General features: G+C 39.2%; 2 protein-coding genes across 3 annotated transcripts in view; one reads left to right on the top strand and one right to left on the bottom strand.

The window, feature by feature from the left end:
* Window positions 1-20,153, top strand: part of LOC134540145 (lachesin-like) — a 306,225-nt gene that overhangs the window by 268,838 nt on the left and 17,234 nt on the right. The window contains exons 3-5 of the mRNA XM_063382681.1: window positions 8,812-9,019; window positions 12,530-12,691; window positions 15,762-15,890. Of these exons, the coding sequence (XP_063238751.1) occupies window positions 8,839-9,019; window positions 12,530-12,691; window positions 15,762-15,890 (472 nt within the window). The 5' untranslated portion in view covers window positions 8,812-8,838. The remainder of the gene's footprint in view (window positions 1-8,811; window positions 9,020-12,529; window positions 12,692-15,761; window positions 15,891-20,153) is intronic.
* Window positions 1,838-6,620, bottom strand: LOC134540154 (uncharacterized). Of its 2 annotated transcripts, none has more exons than XM_063382689.1 (4): window positions 6,478-6,620; window positions 5,217-5,369; window positions 3,225-3,326; window positions 1,838-2,340 (listed from the first exon to the last, which is right to left on the bottom strand). In XM_063382689.1, the coding sequence occupies exons 2-4, from the start codon at window positions 5,359-5,361 to the stop codon at window positions 2,114-2,116; spliced, it is 474 nt and encodes a 157-aa protein (XP_063238759.1). In that variant the 5' UTR covers window positions 5,362-5,369; window positions 6,478-6,620; the 3' UTR covers window positions 1,838-2,113. The 2 variants fall into 2 exon arrangements, with proteins under 2 accessions (XP_063238759.1, XP_063238760.1); XM_063382690.1 differs by having other exon boundaries at window positions 1,838-2,337.

Below are 20,153 nucleotides of genomic sequence, written 5' to 3'. Positions count from 1 at the left end.
TAATTATTTTGCAAATTTATCATTGTTATGGTGACGATGTCAGGGGTTTTCGTAATTGTTTTTAAAAATATAGTACAGTATTAGCAACTACGTTAAGAACTGTTATTTTATTCACACAGAGAAAAGAAATACAAAATGCTAAAATTTTGCGTTTGTCTTTTAATATACTATATAGGTTTGTTATTATATGTGTGTTGTAAAATGTATAAAAATGTTAAATATATTCAACAATAATTGGTAAATATATATTAAAAAACTTTTATGTACGCGAATTGATACTACGTGAAAGGTTTTCAGTCTATAAAGGCCTATTCTATGATTTTTTTTAAATTATTAATTCTTATGCAAACAATTAATAAAATTGAAAGTTTCTTACATTGTCAGTATATGCATAGCATTACAGTTATTCCAAACAATTTTCTACCAGTGTTTACCTAAGGTTTGCATGTTACGTTGGTTCTTCTACTAATACACGTATATTATAAGAGGTTTGTAATAGATTAAATGAGGTAAGTAAGAATTCGTTTTTATAAACGTTGTGTATGAAATTATAAATTTTGAGACGTATAATAACAAAAAGAAGTGCGTTCCGAAGACATATGTCGGTAGTGTTACCCACTGAAACATTATTCCCACTTCAACTCTCTGTAAAAATAAAAGTATGGGGTTGAATGCATCAAAAGGGGTATATAAATAAAATTTGAGGCTTCTTCCTTATTTCATACGCTGGTGTCCCCCACTTATAATTGCAAACAAAAATTTTTCCTCGATATTGTAATTTACTCTGCGTATTCACAAGATTTTTTGGCAGTAAATATGTATTTAATTTTTAAAAATGAAAGCATTCATGTTTCGAAAAAAATATTACAGCGATGTGGGGAAAAATGTTTACAGATACTCCAGTAAAATTTTCAGTTTGATTGTTTTGATAGTTTCGGAGCTGTTGCGAGTTTAGTTTGGAGGATTTTTCGGCCGTGCGAGGCCATTTTGGTTCTTTTTCGTTTTCTTCCAGCGTAGGAAGCAGGGAACAAAAGCCGATACCCGGCTTCACCTCGCATCCTCTGCTGGCCTTCCCTTGTCCTCTCCAGATGTATTACTGTATATTAGCTCCATGAGCGCGACCTTGACAGAGCCTCCTCTCTCGTCATCCCTCTACACCCCATTCTTCCCCCTCCCCACCCGCAGGCTGCGGCCAGCCGGCCCGAGCTCCGCCGGACTACCTGGTTCCGACAAGCGCCGCCCTCAGCGCCACGTCGCGGGGACATTCTTCCCGGCGGCGAGAGTTTTATACGCAGCACTAGAACTGTCACTCCAGAGGGCGTGTTTTGAGTCGGATCGTATCAAAAACAAAAGGATATGAAAATATATACATAACTCAATAGTGTTCTGCCAATTATGTTTTCATTTTCATTTAAAGTTATTCTTTAAATCGCTCCTGAAGTAGTCCAGCAGTGATCAATGGAAATTGTCAATATTAAACTGTAATTTTGACGATGAAATTTTTTTTTCTTACTTTTATGGGTTCAGAAACCTATTCGTTCACTCGTTTCTTGAAATATACTTAAGTTTAACATAATTGTGTGTTTTCTAAATAATTCTGGCTTGGAATAAAAATAAATGCATTTAAAATGACATAACTCAGTAAAATAAGGTTATTAAAAATATCCTAGGTATATTATGTCTTAAAAAGAAGCATCAAAAATAAATATGTACAGTTAAATTCGTTTTGTCGTAATATTTTCCATGCACCAATCGCCTTAACATCCGGCGAGGTTTAAACTGGCTCGCAAACTCACAATCGACACATGACAGCAGAGAATGTAAAATTGCAAATAAGTTTCAAGTAGCGTTATTTCATTTATTTAATCGTCAAGCAAACACGTGTATTACATAACATACATACATAAAAGCCACAATTTTGGTGTGTTAGCGAAAGTGTGCATCACCAAGCAGTACTAAAATAAAATATTTGAAGAGAGAAAAAAAGCCCTGTTGTAAACATGTATCAGTTGGTTTGGAAGGAACAAAAATTGGTGAGTTGCGTGTTGGTCGTCGCAAGGTGATGACGGTGATGCGAGGTTTCGACCAGGTGTTTGCAGACTGTCCCAGTTGTTCAGTTGTTGGAGCGCGCCGCTGCTAGTAACGTCGCTCGTAGCCCGGGGTAGAGATGCCGGGTTCCCGGGGCCTCTTGCGGGGAGCGGGGAGGCACCCGCTGCTGGCCGCGGGACTCGGGTACCTGGTCGGACACGTGGCAGCAGAAGTACTCCTGGTCCTCTGGCGGGAAACTCCTCGCGCTGCACCGCAACTCCTCGTCGCCCGACGTGCGCATCGCCGGGACTTCTGCGAACAAGGGGAGGGGGTGTGCCAGACCCTAACACCCGCACACGGTCACGACCCCAGTTCACGACTGGCCGACAGGGCGTGCCATCGAACAAACCCGGGCCGAGGCTCCAGGAAAAAAGGGGGGGTTGTGTCTGTAAAGTCTGTTTACGGGACGATAGTTTAACGTGACAACGTCATAAGAAAACATTGATGATATGATTGCATACTTTTATGAATAAAATTGAATCATTTTTATTGAATTATCACTAATTCGTATGGATACAAAGAATGAGTGAAATTAAATCTACAATTTAATTTGTTAAATTTACTTTTATTTGTAGTCATTATTCAAATATGTTTATTACTTTAATGAACAGATTATTTTAACTATAACTTTTATACATGTTTGCTATTTAACTTCTTCCAGTCTGTGTTATTATATTAAGGATAGGACGACGATAGGAAAAGTAGGAAACGAATGGGAGTGTTTCAAGTTTAATGTGCCTCGAAATAAGTCAAATCGATGGTTGTTCCAATCGAGTGGAAGAGAGATAGATGCGGCGCAAGCGTACAATGAGCGTAACGGGACAAAGCGTAACAGGAAAATGAGCGTAACGGGACGAGTCATCCTTTTTCCGTGCGTGCAGCCGGCGTTCATCGATTTATTAGACGTTGTCACGTCAAAAAACCCTTCGGGATGGACCATCGCACAAAGAAGGATGCGGAAAAGAGAATGTAACATTGGCAGAATGCAAAAGATAAGCCCTCAGGGAATGCCCGACGAGTTTTATCACACGGCGAAGAAATTCTGGGGGCGTATTTACTCCCGCCGTGAATCGAATCTGGATATCATTGGTGGGAGGCGTTTTTCGTCTGACCGTTCCACCGCAGTAGGCACTTACCCATATGTTTATCCACCGAGCAGCAGTAGTAATTGGTCGGGTCGTCCGGCATGTTTTTGTAACTGCACTCCATCGACACCTTTGGCAGCATCTCCGAGTCTCCTGGGAACAGGTTTGCAACACTCCGACGATGGCTAATATATTAATTGTGGGGGAAGGGGGAAGTTTGGGAATAAGGTCATTTTCTTAAGAAAAATTGTTATAACATACAGTTTATTATTAGCTACTATGAAGCGTGATTTATCACCTGGCTGTCATTATGTAGAAGTGCCTTCAGATTTTGAATTAAATAATTCATAAAAATTCCTTGATGAAATCTGTTACCAGTTTGCCTGGTAACTTCCCCCCCCCCCCCTCAGGTTGGCAATCAGAATTTAAATACGTTTTAGTAGCTGTTTTTCATTACTATTTAATAATTTAAGTAATGCTAATTTTCATTTCTGTTAATTTAATAGTCTGGTTAAAGTATTCTTTATTTTTTTTTTTTATTTTTTTTTTCTGGTTGTAATTTGCGCTTCCCAAACGCTTGCTAAATATTCCCGCTTCGGTTGTTATCGGAACGAGACGAGTGCGCCCGAAGACGTACAAGCAACAAACGAGCAGCGACAGAGAGTGCTGCGGTGCGAACTATTCGGCGGCGCGGGGGCTTGTAAAGTCGCCGCCGACCTCCGCAGCGTAGTCGGATGCACACCGGCTTACGGTGCGAGGAGTCCTGGGTTCGAGTCCCGGGCAAGGCATGGGTGCGACATTTACATGCTGATATTTGATTACCTACGAATTGAAATTGATGATTGCACTGGAACAAATTGACCCTTTGGCCGTTTGGCGTAGAGCTGTAGGCCACACAATACAAAGAAAAAAAGTAATGTCGCCGGCTACGAGGGCGTATGTCCGAGCTGCCTACGGCGGACTACGACGGACTACGACGGACTACGACGGCGAGGAACTCACCCGAGGGATGTCTCTGGACGCCTGCGTCGAGGAGTAGAGTGAGGCTGACGACGCATAAGGAGATTTAAGTCGTTGGGAACGGAAAATACGCGAATTCGGAAGGACGTATTTTAGCGTGGCGAAGCATGCTAGTTGCTTCGAATGGTACAGCTACTACATTTAACAAGTGTAGATAGGTTACCGAATTTTTGCTACGGAAGTTTATATTGCTAGCGAACAATTGTGAATACATAAGTTTCTTGCAAAAGAAAAAAAAAGTTTGAGCTATTATATTATATGGATGTTTTCCGCCTTTACACACATGAGACAAAGTGGAAACGGTGAAATTGGCAGGCCGTATGATTCCGGGAAAATATGAAAATACTGTGTGCAGAAACGGTAAATATAAAGTCTACGAATCAGTGTAACTATTAATTACGAACTATGCGTGAAGAAGATGATTGGTGCAAGCATGCTAATAATTGAGAGTCCATGGGAAATTATTACAGTTGCAGTTACTGAGCTATTTACATCCGTCAAGGTTCGTGGTTTACAACTTGAGTCAAAATCCGTGTTCATACCAGCTGGTAATAATTCTGGAGCGCCTGAGTTCAACGGAGTTCAATCGAACCCTAGACCACCGTATTCTCCCACTCAGTACGTTATACGAACCCCCAACAGTACTGTTTATAGTGAATTTTCCTTACGATAGTTGTATGCTCACTCTATCGCGAAAATTAATCTAAGTGGTATAATTTTTTATGAAAATTTGAGTTTAGCAAGCTCTGCTGACTTCCAAATCAACTTGACTCATAATAAATATGTAACGTAGTCATATCTGTAAACGCTACAAGTATATTCCCAATAAAAGGATATTTTGAGTTTAAAAAATTTAAAATTCGAGGAAAAAGTCATAAACTTAACAACCACTAACTTTCCGATTTTCTTAGCTGTTGTTAATTTACCACAGCTTGATGCAAAACTTACACAAATAATTTTGAAAAACTTAAGCACTAAGGTTGATTTATTTCAAGTGTTTCAAAATAACTATAAAATAAATACCAAGATCGTCAACAACATTGGCGCGGGGGTCAGGCTGGTACGGATGGTGAATGTAGCGCATTCCATACATCCTTCTGGCTGTACCAGAAGTGGAGGCCACGCACAACAGCAAGGCGGCAAGTGCCGTGATAACCTGCGACTGCATTCTGCTTCCTGTGGACAGAACAGACATTCGTGCTACCTGTAAATATAAAAACCGTCAGTGGCTCATGATTTGATTTAACTACGCATTAAAGTCAAATCTCTTACATGGTCTGGAATGCATGCTTGCATTATTGTGAAGTTTTTTTTCAAGAGGTATGGGTTTATTAAAATAACAATGTTTAAAACATGAGTGTATGAGTCTATGGAGTGGGTGTATCTGTTCTAATGATTGAAGTTAAGTGATTATCAATTGGATAGCAAAACAAATAGTAACTATATAAAAGCTAACCTATAGTAATATTATAAATGCAAAAGTGTATTTGTTGGTTTGTCCTTCTTTCGCGCAGAAATGTAGCAACAGTTTGAAATTATTATTTTTTTTACATAGAGATAGTTTGTAGGTCGGAAAATGACATAGGCTATTTATTTTATCCCGGAAAAATAAAGGTTCCTGAGGGATGGATCTGATACGTAATTCTGAAATTACCTCTTCATGCCAAAATGGCTGTACCAAGTGCAATACAAATAGTGTGCGTTTTTCTAAGTCCACCACGCTGTCACATAGCAATATCTAGTAACTTCTTATCCTTATTCTTGGCGTCACCGTCCGTTTAATGGCACTTGCGGCTACTAGCAAACTAAAGGCGCTAATAACAGTTTAGTTTCGAATTTCTTCAGTAAATGGCGTTGCCATTTTATCGTTTGGTGCGTCCATCACGTCTTGCCTCCGTGTTACCTGCCTTCCCACAAACTGGAGCTGAAGACTGCAATTCCTGCTCAAGTTAGCATGTCCAACGACAATAATTCCCAATTAATTAAATTTTATCTCGATTATTTTAATTAAATCAAATATATAATTTTTACTCGAGAACATATTATTATTGAACACTGAGTATTTATTTTATTTTATTTTTTATTTTATTAGCGAGTTATTATCAAATTGGTCCAGTGTAACTGTGTATTTGGGCTGTTTGATAATTTGCTGAATAACATTGCAAATACGAGAAACTTGTGCCAACACAGTATCGTAACAATTTTATAGTACTATCGTGGTGGTTTTTTGAATCCACGTATATTCTACAGAAAAGAAAGTTCAATCATTGTGATGTTCACTTACGGGTAGCTTCCAAGGAAAAGAAGTCTGCTTGCTGGTGATGTCCAGGTAGTCTCTACCCACTTATATACCGGTAGCTCGTTATATTTTTACGGCGGTTCGAGTGTAAAACATGATATCTGTAAAGTATTAGCTAACCACATTATACTTTTTTCAATTAAATGAATATTACCTATTTATGCTCACCTTTCAGCAAATGTTTTAAAACACAAGCTATCGGTATTATCGCCACATGTTTGCATCAAATTACGCTGTGGCGAGGAAAAGGTTTAGTATCGAATTCCGAACAGGGTTTTTATGACACCTTCACAGAGAGGCAATTAATATATCAAATACTTACACTCAATTAGGCAAGAAACATAGTAGAATGACTAATAATAATATACATACATTTATTATTACTTAGAAATAAAGTAAAAGTTAATAAACTGATTTTGTCTTATTAATATTTCAAAACATCTTGTGTTCATTAGGTGTAACAATTGATTTTCTATTTTAAAGATAAAAATCTTGATATTTCTATCTATTAAACATGTCAAACCAAAGTTTAAAAATATTTCATTTATTTTTTAAAAAATGCAATTTTTCGAAAATGTCCCTTTATAAACGTACAAGTTTTCGAAAATGTGTGAAGTAGTGTTGTTTTCTTACAGTTTATCATTATACTTCTAATAGCTATGATGATGAAAGTAATTTTGCACAAACCAAAAATGTTTTTAAAATAATTTACAGCATAAAGTTCACCGTGTAGTATTTATTTTAATATTCAGTAAAGCTGTGTGTGCAAATTTACTAGAATAGTTCGCCAAACGTGACGAACGTGAAAATAGAAGTTTAGTTATGAATTTTTCGACAAGGGAACAACTGCAAGCGCTGGTGGCGCTAGGAGTATGTCACCATCCTACATGTCTGTTCTGTTCGATACCACTTGACAATCTCCTTACGACATACGCTCCAGGTTTTCTACGGTGTATAACGTATTAAAAAAAAATGTGAGCGAGTTTTTCAGTTATCGCCATTCATGAGTAACCTCGGCAACGAAGCATTTTATGGTGTTTTCATGTTGCAAATCCATTTATAATATGCGTTACTTCCGTTACTTCAGATCTTGCGTAGTTTACAAACCCGGCCCTAGTAAGGCCACGTGGCAATGTGTTGCGGACTTGCTGCTAGATTCGCTGCCTGAATCGTAACTGTTGGTTGCCACCAGGGGCGCAACAACAGGGGGACAAGGGTATTTTGCCCCCACCCCCCAACTGAAAGCTTCAAGTGGGGGCAAACGGGGGCAAAGAAAGTTATATGTAATCAATTTTTAGATAGTAAAACTGCTTAAATAGCACCATTTTCCACCTTGAAATACAAATTTTCCCGGGGGACGACGTTGCGCCCCTGGTTGCCACCATCATGCATAGGTAGCAGAGCGAAACAGCTCGAAACAGAAGAAAAATTGAACTATTAGAAACTACTTTGATAAAGGCAAAAAAAAACTAGAAAAAAATACTAAACCTCACGGCTTCAACGTGATTTTTGACAATAAAAACTGAGGTTATCATTTTCTGTACTGAAACTTTGCGGGTATACAGATTTTATTATTTAAACAAAAATCAAAGCACAACTAAAACGTAGTGTTTTAGTTGTTTCGTATTGAAAAATAAATCCTTTTAAACGCAATACGGTTAATATTCCAAACAACGATTGACCACATTTAAAAAAATCAATGTTGCCAACATTTACTTTTGAAAAGTTAACGACTTTCAGATTTTTGGATTGCCTCTAAATCCCACACAATTCTTGGATTTGCAATAAAATAAGAAGGTTAGTCAGTTACAGCATTGATTTACCACTACTTATATTCATTGCTGTGTGAAAACTGGCCATGTGTGAGCAGAGATTAGGAAAGGATATAAATGGAGCATTAGCTGTCAGACGTGAAGCAGTTTTTAACCCATTTGTTTTTTCTGAATTTCACACTTCAATATGGCGGATGTTTGTTTATATTTTTTTACAGCTTTCCTAACCTGCTTTTATTGAAGACTCTAATTAAGCTGTTCGGAAGAAAATTAGATCAAAATAGTACTGTTTAATATGTTCATAAATATTAAAAGACCAAAACGAAACTTCATCATACATGTATCAACATGTGGACTGACATTAACCTCCAACTTAATCTCCAATCCCGGAACATATGATACATTTGTAAACAAACGGCCGCCATGTTGGTGCGTATTGTACCCTGAAATCCCCTTCCCCTTTTGGCTTCATCCCCCTCGGCTAGAATCCGACCTATTGCTCCATCTGCGTATTGCCCTAATCTGAGTGTGTGCACGTGTTGCGCAGGTGGCGTGGATCCACATCGACCGGCAGATGATCCTGACGATCCACCGGCACGTGATCGCGCGCGTGCCGCGCTTCAGCGTGTCGCACGACGACCAGAAGTCGTGGCTGCTGCACGTGAGCGGGGTGCAGCAGGAGGACCGCGGGCTGTACATGTGCCAGGTCAACACCGAGCCCATGATGAGCCAGGTCGGCTACCTGCAGGTCGTCGGTAACTATCTCCCGCTTCTTGCCGTGAACCCTCTGACTGTGCTGTGCTTGTGCCAGGTCAATACCGAGCCCATGACGAGCCAGGTCGGCTACCTGCAGGTCGTCGGTAACTACCACCCTCTTCTTGCCATGAACCCTCATTCTGTGTTGTCAACACCAAGCCCATGATGAGCCAGGTCGGCTACCTGCAGGTCATCGGTAACTAACTCCCTCTTCTTGCCGTAAACCCTCGGTCTGTGTTGTGCTTGTGCCAGGTCAATACCGAGCCCATGACGAGCCAGGTCGGCTACCTGCAGGTCGTCGGTAACTACCACCCTCTTCTTGCCATGAACCCTCATTCTGTGTTGTCAACACCAAGCCCATGATGAGCCAGGTCGGCTACCTGCAGGTCATCGGTAACTAACTCCCTCTTCTTGCCGTAAACCCTCTGTCTGTGCTGTGCTTGTGCCAGGTCAATACCGAGCCCATGACGAGCCAGGTCGGCTACCTGCAGGTCGTCGGTAACTACCACCCTCTTCTTGCCATGAACCCTCATTCTGTGTTGTCAACACCAAGCCCATGATTAGCCAGGTCGGCTACCTGCAGGTCATCGGTAACTAACTCCCTCTTCTTGCCGTAAACCCTCTGTCTGTGCTGTGCTTGTGCCAGGTCAATACCGAGCCCATGACGAGCCAGGTCGGCTACCTGCAGGTCGTCGGTAACTACCACCCTCTTCTTGCCATGAACCCTCATTCTGTGTTGTCAACACCAAGCCCATGATGAGCCAGGTCGGCTACCTGCAGGTCATCGGTAACTAACTCCCTCTTCTTGCCGTGAACCCTCTGACTGTGCTGTGCTTGTGCCAGGTCAATACCGAGCCCATGACGAGCCAGGTCGGCTACCTGCAGGTCGTCGGTAACTACCACCCTCTTCTTGCCATGAACCCTCATTCTGTGTTGTCAACACCAAGCCCATGATGAGCCAGGTCGGCTACCTGCAGGTCATCGGTAACTAACTCCCTCTTCTTGCCGTAAACCCTCTGTCTGTGCTGTGCTTGTGCCAGGTCAATACCGAGCCCATGACGAGCCAGGTCGGCTACCTGCAGGTCGTCGGTAACTACCACCCTCTTCTTGCCATGAACCCTCATTCTGTGTTGTCAACACCAAGCCCATGATGAGCCAGGTCGGCTACCTGCAGGTCATCGGTAACTAACTCCCTCTTCTTGCCGTAAACCCTCTGTCTGTGCTGTGCTTGTGCCAGGTCAATACCGAGCCCATGACGAGCCAGGTCGGCTACCTGCAGGTCGTCGGTAACTACCACCCTCTTCTTGCCATGAACCCTCATTCTGTGTTGTCAACACCAAGCCCATGATGAGCCAGGTCGGCTACCTGCAGGTCATCGGTAACTAACTCCCTCTTCTTGCCGTGAACCCTCTGACTGTGCTGTGCTTGTGCCAGGTCAATACCGAGCCCATGACGAGCCAGGTCGGCTACCTGCAGGTCGTCGGTAACTACCACCCTCTTCTTGCCATGAACCCTCATTCTGTGTTGTCAACACCAAGCCCATGATGAGCCAGGTCGGCTACCTGCAGGTCATCGGTAACTAACTCCCTCTTCTTGCCGTAAACCCTCTGTCTGTGCTGTGCTTGTGCCAGGTCAATACCGAGCCCATGACGAGCCAGGTCGGCTACCTGCAGGTCGTCGGTAACTACCACCCTCTTCTTGCCATGAACCCTCATTCTGTGTTGTCAACACCAAGCCCATGATGAGCCAGGTCGGCTACCTGCAGGTCGTCGGTAACTATCTCCCGCTTCTTGCCGTGAACCCTCTGACTGTGCTGTGCTTGTGCCAGGTCAATACCGAGCCCATGACGAGCCAGGTCGGCTACCTGCAGGTCGTCAGTAACTTCGTCCTTCTTCTTGCCGTGAACCCTCTGGCTGTGTTGTGTACATGTGCCAGGTCAACACCGAGCCCATGACATTAAATGTGCTCAAGATATCCGAGTCTTGTTTGTTAAGAAAAGAATAGATGAATTCTCTTAATTCTCTTGAGTACGATTGAGTAGCCCTGTTTCCGTACCTCGTTATCAAACTATATTTTTAGAAGATTGAAAATGGCTAAAACTCTTGTGTTCAGAGTAACCTTTGTACCAGAAACATTTGGTGGTAATATCGAAAGCACTCAAGGAACTTGCATTATACAATTACCTTCATTTCTCCGCTGTACAATGTTTTGGTAAATACCTTTGTATTATAGTTGGCCTCTGCGCACCAGTTCAGAGCTTTGCGGTTAAAGGAGACACCACGCTAATGACACCCGCCTCACTAGGCAGTCTCCTTTATTTCGCCAATGAAGAAAAATAAATAAGTAATAGGTGTGACTAAGGCCGATATTCCAAGACACAAAATCAAGTGTTTAGGTATTGACGTGTACCCTAACCGTATTCCTGGTGTCCGATAGGACACGGCCAGTCCCTTATATTTTGGAAACGTTTATTGGTTGTCTATCCGTTGCCAATATGTTGCCCAAATTTTGTGTATACGTAGAGCTCATTTTTTCGTTGATTTCGTCCAGATGGCGTATCCACGTCTGGCGCTATTACTCTCATAAAGTCACTTTTGTGACCATCGGGGCACGTACCAAGCATGTTGGTGTGCCAAATAAAAAATTTATGGTAACAAAACTATGCTGGAGTTCATTTCCTAAATTATAATTATCATAACCAGAAACAAATTGCAACTTTAAAAGTACTTGAGAATGTTTAAAAAAGGCAATTCTTATTTTCTTGTGCGACGATGCTGCTATCTCTAGTATTCTTGCCCGTAACATTTGTATCTATGGTTGCGAAACGTCCGCTAGAATGTGTTGAAAACCAGTTTTGTAGCCTCGCGCAGGGCTCCGTTTATTAAAACGGTTTTCCGTTACTGGGACTCGGGTCTGGACACGTTCCGAAACACGGGAGGCCCGTTGAGGTCAGGGTCACTGGTCGTGTCCAAGGAAGTTTACAGAGTCTTGTAAAGTCATCTTTGAAAGATTTGTGCGATGGGAGTGCATGACTTGATGTTAGCTTTTTGGACATAACGTCATTGCTAAGCACACGTATGTCTGTAGAAGAAAACTAAAAAAAAAAAACCAAAAGACAAAAACACAAATTAAGCAAAAAAAATTGCTGTTGTCAACAGGATACAAACACCGCACAATATTCCATAACAAACAACGAAAAATGGACCAACAGAACGAAAAAAAAAAAACCCACAAATGATGACAGTACACAAATATTGAACCCAAAAAAAAAATTCAGCACAACAGTTGAAACGAGACAAAAACACGACAACACGAAAAGACGAAACTAACACAATTGTTTTCCAAAACAGAAGAGAACGAACACCCCCCCCCCCCCCTCCTCATTAATGATGACAGCACAAAAATATTTTTTTTCATTTTTTTTTTATTTTTATTTTTTTAAAAGCTAACATCAAGTGTTTGTGATGTCGCCCCCCTGCAATGTGTGTGCCCGTGATGTGTGTGTGCAGTGCCGCCCAACATCCTGGACGAAGATAGCACCCCTTCGTCGGTTGCGGCGCGCGAGAACCAGAACCTGACCTTGGCGTGCCGGGCGGAGGGCGTGCCGCAGCCCAAGATCATGTGGCGGCGCGAGGACGGCCAGCCAATCAGCATCGACAAGCGCAAGAAAGGTGCGCGCCACCGCACAACCCATTTTTGACGTGATTAACGTGTCTTATGAATCGATGAACGCCGGGAAGCCTATGATGTACATTCTATATTGCACAGACCCGAATACTCACGTTGGCAAGCCTTCTTTTCACAGACGAGAGACCCAAACTCCCAACCGTGCATCTTTGGTTTTTTTTTTTTTTTTTTTTGTTCATTGTAAATAAATATATAACTCATGATAACTATTGGTCAATTAGGTTAGGTTAGCTACATTATAAATACTTTAAAACATTATGGACGGTTGATTTGGTTAGGATAGCTACATTAAAGATACTGTGAAATCATGTAAACGGTTTCCTATCCCTGGATAGCTACATATTAAAAATTTATTTGCTATGCAACCATAAAATGATTTTACAGTATTTTTAATGTAGCTATACTTACCTAATATAACCAACCTTCCACGATGTTTTAAAGTATTTATAATGTAGCTAACCTATCCTAATCGACCGCAAAATTTAATGCCACACCGGTTTATACAATGAGATAGAACGGGAAAAAAACGAGCATGAGCTTCGGGGAACTTCGGGTTTGGCTCTCTCGTCTGTGAAAAGAAGGCTTGCCAACGTGAGTATTCGGGTCTGTGCAATATAGAATGTGGCTTCCCAGGCACGGAAAAAGCATGACTCATTGTCACTTTCCGCCTGAGCCGAGCGTGCAAGAACCGGCCAACCACCGTGCGAGAAAATCTTCTATAATATCAAACAGGTTAAGGCGGGCTTTTTAACTAATTGTTCGTGATTATATTTAAACAAATTATTTAAATCAAATTTGCAAAAATAGTAAATAATATTTGAAGATTAAAAAGTATGCAATTTTTCATCAATGTTTTCTTATGACGTCATCACGTAAAATTGTAGTCCGTTAACCGACTTTACAGACAACCTCCTTTTTTTCTTAAATTTAGCCTTAAATTTTACGTAGAATAGCCTACTGGTTTGTAAATTCACAGGCACTGAGTTTACTTATATTTAACATGAATCTGAAAGAATATCCTCGTATATTAATTAATGTAACGTTATCGTCTTGAAAAATTACGTGATTCGGCCCTGGCCATTTTTTTTTATTATTTTTAATATGACAAACGTAGACATATTTCCCTTTGATTGTATTTTTTAATGTTACTATTTTAGCAAAATGAGAACTGTACGATTGAAATTAACAAGAAAATAACTACTGCATACACTACTATATATTTATGTCACGTAACTACAACTCGGGAGTTTTTTTCTCTTGGAATTGACTGGCCGATGAGTGTGCTTTATTATGTTAAAGAGTGAACACCCTAAAGGTGTGCTGCTAATAACACCGAGTCTCTTCCCGAAGTGAATTTCCTTAAGGCGTGTCTCTCCCCTCGTTAGTGCAATATAGTGGGTGTAAAAAGTCTTCGCGATCATCACTTGCGCGACACTTTTTACACGCATTATGTATCACAACGCTAAGTGAAAGTCTGTTGAAAATATTTGAATATAGAATAACAATTTGAAAGGAGGCATTGAGTTTAAATTTTTTTGACGTGACAACGTCTAATAAATCGATGAACGCCGGCTGCACGCACGAAAAAGTGTCCCGTTACGCTCATTGTCCCGTTTCGATGTGGTACCGTTACGCTCATTGTACGCTTGCGCCGCATCTATCTCTCTTCCACTCGATTGGAACAAACATCGATTTGGCTTTTTCGAGGCACATTAGACTTGAAACACTCCCATTCGTTTCCTACTTTTCCTATCATCGTCCTATCCTTAACAGAATAACACAGATAGGAGGAAGTTAAATAGCAAACATGTATAAAAGTTATAGTTAAAATATAATATGTTCGTTAAAGTTATAAACATATTTGAATAATGAGTGCAAATAAAAGTAAATTTATAGATTAAATTGTATATTTCATTTCCCTCCTTCTTTGTATCCTTACAAAATAGTGATAATTCAATAAAAATGATTCAATTTTATTAATAAAAGTATGGAATCATTTCATCAATGTTTTGTTACGACGTTTTCACGTTAAACTATCGTCCGTAAACCGACTTTATAGACAACCAATTTTTTTTTTTGTGAAATAGCCCTTAAATAAAAGTAGCCTGGGGTCGATGGGGGGGGGGGGGGGGCGGGGGGAAGTGGAGATGCCAACGTGACCACGCAACTGTGTTCTTGCGCGCGGCCGGCCTCACGGGCCGTCGTGAGACAGGTTAGTTTTACCCTACTGAGAAACTGGTTGTTGCCCCCCAGTATTCCTGCCCAGCACGAGCAGGTACTGGCTCACGCGCTCGGTCGAACGACGCGGTGGTGCGAAAAGCTACCTCCCGCGGGATCAACGCACTGAACGCCTCTGAGGCATCACAGACAAAAAGGTTTGTTTGAATCAAACAAAATATTTGTTTACATATGGCCTAAACAAACATTTACTTGGTGGAACAAAATATTTTGGTTAGTTTAACCAAACTCGGTAAGCAAACAAAAATGATTTGTTACACCTAACCAAATATACATTTGAGTTGAAAAAAAAATTTTTTTGGGTCAGCAGAATCTTTCCTACTTCAAAATATTTTTGTTTGAATTAACAAAATATATTTATTTCGCCATATATAAACAAATATTTTGTTGATGCAAACAAACCTTTCTCTCAGTGGCAGTATCCCTTCTGAGATAAAACCTTAATCAAGAGTTCCTGAGCCCGGAAGGCTAATGATGATGACTATACTAGGCGGTTCCGCATGTGTTGCGGCCTGAACTGCTTTTGTTGAGGAAAGTGCGGGGTTGCCAATTTGATATACAAGATCCCTTTCAACTATCAAGGCACCAGAAACGTATTTTAACATTAGAAGCTATAAGTATGTAAATAATATATACATTTTTCTCGTCTTTTAACAACCCTCCCCCCCCCTGAAATTTTAATGACGCAGTCTGCGTCGTTACCCCCCCCCCCCCCCCTTGTGGGCACCCCTGCATTCGGACACAGCGTCCCTTTTGTTTCCGGCGGTCGACCGCGGGTGTGAGATCTGGTGCAGACGCTCGCCCGCTTGTTTGCAGTGAACGTGTACGACGGCGAGCAGCTGAACATGACGAAGATCAGCCGCGTCGAGATGGGCGCCTACCTGTGCATAGCGACGAACGGCGTCCCGCCGTCGGTCAGCAAGAGGATCATCGTCGACGTGGAGTGTGAGTGGTCGCGCCAGCGACGGTTACCAGGGGCGTAGCCAGGGGGGGGGGGGGGGTGTTTAGGGGTTCAAATCATTAATTAATTTCTTATTCATCACTCAAACAAATTTCATATTAAAATTAATAAAATTTTTACCATTACAATATTTAAATTTAAATTCCGAAAACTGCTAAAAAAGAAGCACTATTTTACACCTTAAAATCCAAATTTTCCCGGGGGAGGACTCCCGGACCCCCCCCCCCTGCTTTAATACGAGGGGGGCGCATGCTTCTTAACGCCCCCCCCCCCCCCAATTCACAAATCCTGGCTACGCCGATGACGGGGACACCGGGGGTTTCAGAAAAGACGAGCCTCGGTCGCAGGTTCATCGACGTAAGAAAATTTCTGTTTGAGAACTTACGCACCGAGATTGATTCCCAAGGCTGGCACAGCCTTTAAAGTTGAAGCCGAACAGCATTCAACTGCAAAGTAGATAAAGTACTTAAGATAGAATAACACAACCGGCGTAACATTTGGTCGCTGTCGTAAGGGAGCGTTTATTAATTACGTGAGGCGTTTAGGGGAGGGGGTAGGGCCGAATCTCACTTAGGGGGGAGGAAGGGGGGTCTCGGAAAATATCACGTAATTTTTTTTTCCCCCACAAGAAACAGTGTAAAATTGCGGGTAGACTGGGTTAAATTATGTAAAACATGTTTCTCCGTTTAAAAAAACTGCTAAATCCTACACAATAGTATTTTATCGCTGTTATGCGAACGCTACAAAGTCACTCTTGAGACCACACACAAGTCCCTTTGGACTGAATTTGAATGAATATTCTTTTACGAATTTTAGTATTTCCTATTTTAAGTATTTTACGGTTCGGTTTTCTCGCTGTGATTCTACACTACTGTACGTTCTGTCTTAAATACTAGTCTTAATTGGTCTTAAATGAAAATTATTAATCAAATTGTGTAATTTTTAAAATAAATCCAACGAAATCAAACACAGAAAACGTATTTACACTAAAACTACGCCTTTTGAAAAATATCAAGTGTGGATTGTGGGTGGGAGGGTAAATTCTGACTCCTCCGTTATGCCTGTATGGATGTTAATACCGGAGTACAAACACGCGAAAATGCATGCAAAATATTTTTGATATATTTCATATGTGTTTACATATATTACGTGATACTAAACTCTGAAAACAGTATCTCAATATTAAATAATTTATTTACAAAAATACATACATTTAAAGTTCAATAAAAATATTTGCTCGGAATTCCAATACAGAATGAATAAAGGATTGAAAAATAATCAGTTATATCTTAATCAATGACAGATGATCATACGTCAACAAGTAAAATCTTTTTCTTACCATAATAACCTTTTTTTCAAACGATAAGGATAGTAAAATCAAGAAACAGACAAGGAAAATTGTGATGTAAAAAATATTCTCGCAATATTAAAATTAATTTTGCAAACGGAGTATGTAATTCGCATTTGAAGGTTTTAATAATGGTGTAAGGAAAGTGTTTTATCTTTACAAATAATTCTTATTTGGAAATAATACCTATCTTGGGATATAATAAAACTTAGTTTATATTGTAAAAATATTCTAAATTCTTAAAATATTTACTTTTATTTTCTAATTCAAAGAAAGTAATATTTTTTATTTCGTATAAAAATTGGATTTCATGACTTTATTTTAAATCCTTATTATCTAAAAGTGGTTGTTGTAAGCAGAGATTGTCATTTGTTAAATGTATTTTTGATTATTTTATAAATTTAAAATACTTATTCATATTATTTAACTTTACTTGGCTTTCATTAATGTCATTTTTTAGTGTATCAGTAAACCTTTAAAATATTTTATTTGTATCCACAAAAATTCAAAACGCTTTCAGTTTTTTCTGTTTATTTTTCAGATACCTCATTTTATTGTACTATTCACTGATAGAATGGAAAGCGTTTTCGTGTAAACTGTTTAGTAAAAGTTTAATAAAAATTTTTGTGTAAATTTGAATGTAGTTTTTAAAGTTGAAGCTAGTTTAATGTGTACTAACGGACCTCTACAATGTTACGAACTAAAAGCATTTTGTTTTGTTATGTGGGAAGTTAATTGGACAAACATAGATAGACCCAGTGCTTCAGCCACGTAAACGATCTGGTAGTAAAATCTTTCATTACGTCGAGTGTTTGAATGTCAAAGGCATTTAATACTATGCAGTCGATTTACATTTCCCACTAGCGAAACGGTGCAAACATCCTACAAGTGTTGACTTTGCCAGTGAACCAGTACCAAAGAAAACAAAGGTTAAGCGCCCGTTCAAAAGCTACCTGGGCAATAAGCTACTAGAGCGCTCACCGTAACTCAGGCTCTTAAATTTTTGAGTGCAATAAACAAATGTAGGTCCCATAAAATTTAATAAAAATGATCGTTTTTTTTTCTCAATTTCTGGTATCAATTGCTTCTGGAAGTCAATAAATCATTTAAAACCCTTATTTAATGTCTTTTTATGCCTGGTTATCAAAATTTAAATAGAGACAAAAAAATTTCTCAGAACTCATACTCGTTTACGTAAATTTCTTTACTAACTACAATTTTGATGGGAAAAAATTCACCGTTTTAATGCAAGGGATATTTTTTCACTAGATAGCCTACATGTTTGTCCAAATGTATAAAATTTTTAATAACTTAATATTTCAAAAACATTAAAAAACATTTTTGCTGAAGTAAAGACTTTCTAGTACTCGAAATTTGTTTTTTTTACCAATCAATATTAAATAAATTTATAAATTATTAATTAATTAATAGAAATTGACTAATCGTGAATTTGTGTCATAAAAATTATCAAGCAATATCTATCATAAATTCATAACCGAAAAATTATCACCTTAAATCTGCTAATGGTCTTAATCTTTCGGTGAGACCCGTGTGTTGATATTTATTTTGAACTAGCTGAACACTTCGAACAAGAACGCGTAGACAGAATAATTCACAATAGTTACTTATAAATAAAATATGGACAATTTTTATTTCATTGTGTGTACATTTAAGTTCAATCTAGATTAAATATTCCTAAAAAAAAAAAAAAAAAAAAAAAAAAAAAAAAAGCGTTGTTTAGTTTTACGATGAGGAGCAAGCACAACAATTTATTGAAATCACTAATTCGAAAATATGTTAAATATTCCTGATCAGTTATTTACATACTCTCAAGTTGACAAAACTGAAAAAAAATTTTAATCAAAGTGAAATTAATTTTCAAAAAATTAATTTTAAATAATTTTAAAATACGCAATTACTCAAGTTAATGTGGTATATTGATTTATCAAATTTACACGGTCATATTTTTTTATTTTTACAATTAAAATAAAATTAAGGATACTTGCTATTACATTTTGTACATAATTATCACTTGTCTTCGCAAACGGTTGAAATAATACAAAAAAAAATAGAATACATTTCTGCACTTACAATTGATAGTGTGTTGTAATAATAAGACAATAGTAAGAGCTTTTGTTTTTGTTTTTTTAGTCAAATAATTTTGTATAGTCATACAAACAATTTTTTTAACTTTTGATTTAGTTTAGGCATCTTATTCGCTAACAGCAAAAAATATATAATTATGTAATTTGAAAATCGCAAACAGACACTTCGATTAGATTTATTTGTATGTAAAATGTGAGCGGTTGTATTTTTATCTTTATGCTCCTGCATATAAATAAGCTACAAAGATAACGCGTCATGGACAATACACAGAGTGTAATTTCAGTGAAGATGTGCTCATAATTCTGAATTTTATATGGCTTGTTAGTGGCGCAGCTGATTCAGTTGCACGGTAATCGAAGACATAATGGCACGCAATGAGGAAACCTTAACACTTAAATTAGTAACGGCGGAGCGAACAAAGGAAGGTAGGTGAGTGGTGTGGCGAATAAGCTTATCTTCCCTTGGAGTCAACTTGACACCAACTGGCGACGGGTTAAGTAGGGGACTCGCGTGAAATACAAAAGGTTAAAGGACTCTCAGAGATAAGGGTTTCATATGTTAAAAGCTTCAAGGTGCGATTAATCTACAATATCTATCTTGCATACGTAACCGTTAAATATGCTTCTGAATTAAGAGAACTGTTTAAAATAAATAGATAGAAAATGGAATAACTTAATGTCAGGTTTATATAAACGTGACAATTCACACTATAACTTAAAAGCTACTTGTCTACTTGACTATGTCAAATTAATTAGGCCTCGAAAACTGCATGGGTGGAATATTCCTTTTTTCT

Source organism: Bacillus rossius, chromosome 16 (genome assembly GCF_032445375.1).
Source record: "Bacillus rossius redtenbacheri isolate Brsri chromosome 16, Brsri_v3, whole genome shotgun sequence".
Lineage (NCBI taxonomy): Eukaryota > Metazoa > Arthropoda > Insecta > Phasmatodea > Bacillidae > Bacillus > Bacillus rossius.
Note: the sequence above shows the minus strand (reverse complement) of the source record. Positions and strands in the feature narration are given on the sequence as shown.

What these genes read in the sequence shown, in the direction of transcription:
- LOC134540154 (XM_063382689.1), bottom strand. Translation starts at nt 5,361, where the DNA reads ATGCAGTCGCAGGTTATCACGGCACTTGCCGCCTTGCTGTTGTGCGTG. An exon ending in CAATGTTGTTGACGATCTTG is followed by an intron (nt 3,327 to 5,216) that starts GTATTTATTTTA and finishes ACCTGTTCCCAG; the next exon opens with GAGACTCGGAGATGCTGCCA. An exon ending in CTCGGTGGATAAACATATGG is followed by an intron (nt 2,341 to 3,224) that starts GTAAGTGCCTAC and finishes CCTTGTTCGCAG; the next exon opens with AAGTCCCGGCGATGCGCACG.